Consider the following 7500-nt stretch of genomic DNA (forward strand, 5'->3'; position numbering starts at 1 on the left):
ATGTACAAATATGACTGACAAGCTGAGTTGTCAGTAGCTGGATTTGAACACACAACCTTGCGGTCCAAGGGCAAGAGCTCGACTGACTGAGCTACATGGAGACAATCAGTTACTCCATTGTTAACAGGAAAATCATTCAGTATTTGTTCAGCATAAGTACTCAAACTTTAGTGTGTGTGTGTGTGTGTGTGTGTGCGTGCGCGCGCAATTTTCATTGGCTCATAAAAACTTCATTTTTTCACTTAACAAAAATGTGCTACGATTATTTGTCCGTATAGGTCCAAAGTTCACGTGTAGAAGTTTTCGTGCATTTTGAGCAAAGATTCTGGGAGGAGTTACATTTGAACTGTTTTTCATATAATTCAAAATGGCGGGTGATCTAAAGGTCAGAGGTCAAAAGTCAGAACAGGAAAGTTGTTGGGCATGAGGAGACACATATGTGTATCAAAGTGTCATTGCCAACGGTCAAACGGTTCATGAGATATGCACGTTCAAAGTTTGCAAGTTTGCAAGTTTTGCATCAATTGAGTGCTATAGCGCCACCATTTGGCCAATCGTGATGGGCTTCGCATAGTAAAGTGACATAAGCATGTGTGTGTATTAGAGGCAGAAGAATAATTTTCACAAAACAGCAATTTTCATTGGCTCATAAAAACTTCATTTTTTCACTTAACAAAAATGTGCTACGATTATTTGTCCGTATAGGTCCAAAGTTCACGTGTAGAAGTTTTCGTGCATTTTGAGCAAAGATTCTGGGAGGAGTTACATTTGAACTGTTTTTCATATAATTCAAAATGGCGGGTGATCTAAAGGTCAGAGGTCAAAAGTCAGAACTCGGAAGTTGTTCGGCATGAGGAGACACATATGTGTATCAAAGTGTCATTGCCAACGGTCAAACGGTTCATGAGATATGCACGTTCAAAGTTTGCAAGTTTTGCAAGTTTTGCATCAATTGAGTGCTATGCGCCACCATTTGGCCAATCATGATGGGCTTCACATAGTCACCGTTTGGCATGGTCCTCTATCATGTTGACAAGTTTTGCGCAAACCGACTGCACGGTTCAGTCAGAACAGCTATTTTTGGCAGAAGGAGAATAAAATAAAGTACTGATCATATAATTCAAAATGGCGGGTGATCTAAAGGTCAGAGGTCAAAAGTCAGAACACGAAAGTTGTTCGGCATGAGGAGACGCATATGGGTATCAAAGTGTCATTGCCAACGGTCAAACGGTTCATGAGCTATGCACGTTCAAAGTTAGCATTTTAAATTGAGCGCTATAGCGCCACCATTTGGCCAATCGTCTTGGGCTTCGCATATTCACCGTTTGGCATGGCCCTCTACCAGATTACAGCGTTTCGCGAAAACCGACTGCACCATTCAGTCAGAACAGCTATTTTTGGCGGAAGGAGAAGGAGAAGAAGAAAAATAAACACAAAAACAAAGAGTGACCAAAGTCACTGCGTGACTTCTTGGTCCCTAATAATAAGGGAAACATGATGAGAAATGACTAATGAGCAAAGTAAAATAATATGGAAATGCAATTTATAATGAATATTATTATATATGAATATTACAACCCCTATCACACAGGAAAGTGTATTTATGAAACTAATAATAAAACGATCAGCTTAAATACTAAAATAGACGTGATATACATGTATAAATAGGCCAAGCATGTATGTACTGACTGTGAATAGGGACAGTTTTTATAATGCAAAGTGTCATGAATGGCGGACTCATCTTCAAAGTGCTGTCCCATTTCTTTCACACAACAATTTGGAGCCCTTGCAGCCTCTCACCCTCAAACACTTACAGCTGACGTCACTAAAGTCAATGAGGGTCCAGGGCTCAGGGCTTGAGGGAGGCAATTGGGATTGGGCCTGTGTGTGTGGTGCAGTGGGGCATTGTGGGTAGGGTAGTCTTACAGACTCATAGAGGACCTCCTCAGTGTGTGTGTGTGTGTGTGTGTGTGTGTGTGTGTGTGTGTGTGGTGCAGTGGGGCATTGTGGGTAGTGTAGTCTTACAGACTCATAGAGGACCTCCTCAGAGAGCCACTCTTCCTCTTCAAGGTGGTGCAGATCAACAGATCACTGAACAGGAACAGAGATCGGTCCTTCTTCCCTCCGACCGCTTTCTGGAGGGGGGAGAGAGAGAGAGAGAGGGGTGGGGGGGGGGGGGGGAAGAGAGAGAGAGAGAGAGAGAGAGCAGGTTAAAACTAACCTGTGGCAGGTTAACAGGTTAACTGTGGACCATTACGGCCGTATTTTAGGCTAGACTGACTTTCACGTAAAAACGACCAAACATCCCGCGTGCACGCCCATGCACGCCCCCCCATGCACGCCCGTGCATGCCCGTGCACGCCCATGCACGCCCCCCATGCACGCCCCCCATGCACGCCCGTGCATGCCCATGCACGCCCATGCACGCCCCCCATGCACGCCGCCCCATGCATGCCCGTGCACGCCCATGCACGCCCCCCATACACGCCCCCCATGCACGTGCACGCCCATGCACGCCCCCCATGCACGCCCGTGCACGCCCGTGCATGCCCGTGCACGCCCATGCACGCCCCCCATGCACGCCCCCCGTGCACGCCCATGCACGCCCCCCATGCACGCCCCCCATGCACGCCCCCCATGCACGCCCGTGCACGCCCGTGCATGCCCGTGCACGCCCATGCACGCCCCCCATGCCGTATCTATATGCTTTATGGCTCATAATCTGCAAAAATGCGATATTCTGCGCTTGATTTGACCTTACATTGACTTAGTTATGATGATAAAACCTTACATTGACTTAGTTATGATAATAAAACCTTACATTGACTTAGTTATGATAATAAAACCTTACATTGACTTAGTTATGATAATAAAACCTTAGATTGACTTAGTTATGATAATAAAACCTTACATTGACTTAGTTATGATAATAAAACCTTACATTGACTTAGTTATGATAATAAAACCTTACATTGACTTAGTTATGATGATAAAACCTTACATTGACTTAGTTATGATAATAAAACCTTACATTGACTTAGTTATGATGATAAAACCTTACATTGACTTAGTTATGATAATAAAACCTTACATTGACTTAGTTATGATAATAAAACCTTACATTGACTTAGTTATGATAATAAAACCTTACATTGACTTAGTTATGATAATAAAACCTTACATTGACTTAGTTATGATAATAAAACCTTACATTGACTTGGTTATGATAATAAAACCTTACATTGACTTGGTTATGATAATAAAACCTTACATTGACTTAGTTATGATAATAAAACCTTACATTGACTTAGTTATGATAATAAAACCTTACATTGACTTAGTTATGATAATAAAACCTTACATTGACTTAGTTATGATAATAAAACCTTACATTGACTTAGTTATGATAATAACGCCCGTGCACGCCCGTGCATGCCCGTGCACGCCCCCCATGCACGCCCCCCATGCACGCCCGTGCATGCCCGTGCACGCCCATGCACGCCCCCCATGCACGCCCCCCATGCACGCCCGTGCACGCCCGTGCACGCCCATGCACGCCCCCCATGCACGCCCCCCATGCACGCCCGTGCATGCCCGTGCACGCCCATGCACGCCCCCCATGCACGCCCCCCATGCACGTGCACGCCCCCCATACACGCCCCCCATGCACGTGCACGCCCATGCACGCCCCCCATGCACGCCCGTGCACGCCCGTGCATGCCCGTGCACGCCCATGCACGCCCCCCATGCACGCCCCCCATGCACGCCCGTGCACGCCCATGCACGCCCCCCATGCACGCCCCCCATGCACGCCCCCCATGCACGCCCCCCATGCACGCCCGTGCACGCCCGTGCATGCCCGTGCACGCCCATGCACGCCCCCCATGCCGTATCTATATGCTTAATGGCTCATAATCTGCAAAAATGCGATATTCTGCGCTTGATTTGACCTTACATTGACTTAGTTATGATAATAAAACCTTACATTGACTTAGTTATGATAATAAAACCTTACATTGACTTAGTTATGATAATAAAACCTTACATTGACTTAGTTATGATGATAAAACCTTACATTGACTTAGTTATGATAATAAAACCTTACATTGACTTAGTTATGATAATAAAACCTTACATTGACTTAGTTATGATAATAAAACCTTACATTGACTTAGTTATGATAATAAAACCTTACATTGACTTAGTTATGATAATAAAACCTTAGATTGACTTAGTTATGATAATAAAACCTTACATTGACTTAGTTATGATAATAAAACCTTACATTGACTTAGTTATGATGATAAAACCTTACATTGACTTAGTTATGATGATAAAACCTTACATTGACTTAGTTATGATGATAAAACCTTACATTGACTTAGTTATGATAATAAAACCTTACATTGACTTAGTTATGATAATAAAACCTTACATTGACTTAGTTATGATAATAAAACCTTACATTGACTTAGTTATGATAATACAACCTTACATTGACTTAGTTATGATAATAAAACCTTACATTGACTTAGTTATGATAATAAAACCTTACATTGACTTGGTTATGATAATAAAACCTTACATTGACTTGGTTATGATAATAAAACCTTACATTGACTTAGTTATGATAATAAAACCTTACATTGACTTAGTTATGATAATACAACCTTACATTGACTTAGTTATGATAATAAAACCTTACATTGACTTAGTTATGATAATACAACCTTACATTGACTTGGTTATGATAATAAAACCTTACATTGACTTGGTTATGATAATAAAACCTTACATTGACTTGGTTATGATAATAAAACCTTACATTGACTTGGTTATGATAATAAAACCTTACATTGACTTGGTTATGATAATAAAACCTTACATTGACTTAGTTATGATAATAAAACCTTACATTGACTTAGTTATGATAATAAAACCTTACATTGACTTAGTTACGATAATAAAACCTTACATTGACTTAGTTATGATAATAAAACCTTACATTGACTTAGTTATGATAATAAAACCTTAGATTGACTTAGTTATGATAATAAAACCTTACATTGACTTAGTTATGGTAATAAAACCTTACATTGACTTAGTTATGGTAATAAAACCTTACATTGACTTAGTTATGATAATAAAACCTTACATTGACTTAGTTATGATAATAAAACCTTACATTGACTTAGTTATGATAATAAAACCTTACATTGACTTAGTTATGATAATAAAACCTTACACTGACTTAGTTATGATAATAAAACCTTACATTGACTTAGTTATGATAATAAAACCTTACATTGACTTAGTTATGATGATAAAACCTTACATTGACTTAGTTATGATAATAAAACCTTACATTGACTTAGTTATGATAATAAAACCTTACATTGACTTAGTTATGATAATAAAACCTTACATTGACTTAGTTATGATAATACAACCTTACATTGACTTAGTTATGATGATAAAACCTTACATTGACTTAGTTATGATGATAAAACCTTACATTGACTTAGTTATGATGATAAAACCTTACATTGACTTAGTTATGATAATAAAACCTTACATTGACTTAGTTATGATAATAAAACCTTACATTGACTTAGTTATGATAATAAAACCTTACATTGACTTAGTTATGATAATAAAACCTTACATTGACTTAGTTATGATAATAAAACCTTACATTGACTTAGTTATGATGATAAAACCTTACATTGACTTAGTTATGATGATAAAACCTTACATTGACTTAGTTATGATAATAAAACCTTACATTGACTTAGTTATGATAATAAAACCTTACATTGACTTAGTTATGATAATAAAACCTTACATTGACTTAGTTATGATAATAAAACCTTACATTGACTTAGTTATGATGATAAAACCTTACATTGACTTAGTTATGATGATAAAACCTTACATTGACTTAGTTATGATAATAAAACCTTACATTGACTTAGTTAGGATAATAAAACCTTACATTGACTTAGTTATGATAATAAAACCTTACATTGACTTAGTTATGATAATACAACCTTACATTGACTTAGTTATGATAATAAAACCTTACATTGACTTAGTTATGATAATAAAACCTTACATTGACTTAGTTATGATGATAAAACCTTAGATTGACTTAGTTGTTAGAATAGAAAGGCTCAGATACTACTGTGACCTGGTCTTAGTTGTTAGAATAGAAAGGCTCAGATACTACTGTGACCTGGTCTTAGTTGTTAGAATAGAAAGGCTCAGATACTACTGTGACCTGGTCTTAGTTGTTAGAATAGAAAGGCTCAGATACTACTGTGACCTGGTCTTAGTTGTTAGAATAGAAAGGCTCAGATACTACTGTGACCTGGTCTTAGTTGTTAGAATAGAAAGGCTCAGATACTACTGTGACCTGGTCTTAGTTGTTAGAATAGAAAGGCTCAGATACTACTGTGACCTGGTCTTAGTTGTTAGAATAGAAAGGCTCAGATACTACTGTGACCTGGCCGACTTTCACTTCCGGTTCAAGTCGATGTCAACATCCGCTAGCCATGTATTCAAATACGGCTGGCACTGTGCAACGACCCCATCTCCTGGCCAAATAGTAGTATGGCAGCTAACCGGTTAAAACACTGTAATTTGTTTGTTGTTGTTTGTGTAGAGAAATATCAGAGCGCCCAGCGATTTATTGCAGCGATTTATAGCAGCGATTTACAGCAGCGATTTACAGCAGCGATTTACAGCAGCAGAGCACATTTAGGACTGACCAGATGTTACCCTGGATGTAGCTGAAGTAGCTAGATGTAGCCAAAACACTCTAGAGGCGATCGACAACAACGGGAGGTATGATTAATTCTACCGCGACTAGCAACGGGACCGCGATTGGTCGTCTAAGACATGATCTTTGGTTAGAATTGGACGGAATGATTTAGATCAAGAGTTATTCACGCTTTAAGATGTTCCATCTCGTCGGCTAAAATGGGGGGGAAGTATTTCGATGACGCCTGTGGAGTGACGCTCCCAGCCTGTGGAGCGGTGCTCCCAGCCTGTGGAGCGGTGCTCCCAGCCTGTGGAGCGACGCTCCCAGCCTGTGGAGCGGTGCTCCCAGCCTGTGGAGCGGTGCTCCCAGCCTGTGGAGCGGTGCTCCCAGCCTGTGGAGCGGTGCTCCCAGCCTGTGGAGCGGTGCTCCCAGCCTGTGGAGCAACGCTCCCAGCCTGTGGAGCGACGCTCCCAGCCTGTGGAGCGACGCTCCCAGCCTGTGGAGCGGTGCTCCCAGCCTGTGGAGCGGCGCTCCCAGCCTGTGGAGCGGCGCTCCCAGCCTGTGGAGCGACGCTCCCAGCCTGTGGAGCGACGCTCCCAGCCTGTGGAGCGAGGCTCCCAGCCTGTGGAGCGACGCTCCCAGCCTGTGGAGCGGTGCTCCCAGCCTGTGGAGCGATGCTCCCAGCCTGTGGAGCGGTGCTCCCAGCCTGTGGAGCGGTGCTCCCAGCCTGTGGAGCG

At 41.4% G+C, this 7500-nt stretch overlaps 1 protein-coding gene across 1 annotated transcript in view; it reads right to left on the reverse strand.

Annotated features, from left to right (window-relative positions):
- Window positions 1-2021: 2021 nt before the first annotated feature.
- Window positions 2022-7500, reverse strand: part of LOC306918286 (rho guanine nucleotide exchange factor 17-like) — a gene marked incomplete at its 3' end in the record, with an annotated part of 12868 nt that continues 7389 nt past the window's right edge. The window contains 1 exon segment of the mRNA XM_079531160.1: window positions 2022-2135. Coding sequence (XP_079387286.1) covers window positions 2022-2135 — 114 coding nt within the window.

Source organism: Electrona antarctica, assembly GCF_951216825.1.
Source record: "Electrona antarctica genome assembly, contig: scaffold_1099, whole genome shotgun sequence".
Lineage (NCBI taxonomy): Eukaryota > Metazoa > Chordata > Actinopteri > Myctophiformes > Myctophidae > Electrona > Electrona antarctica.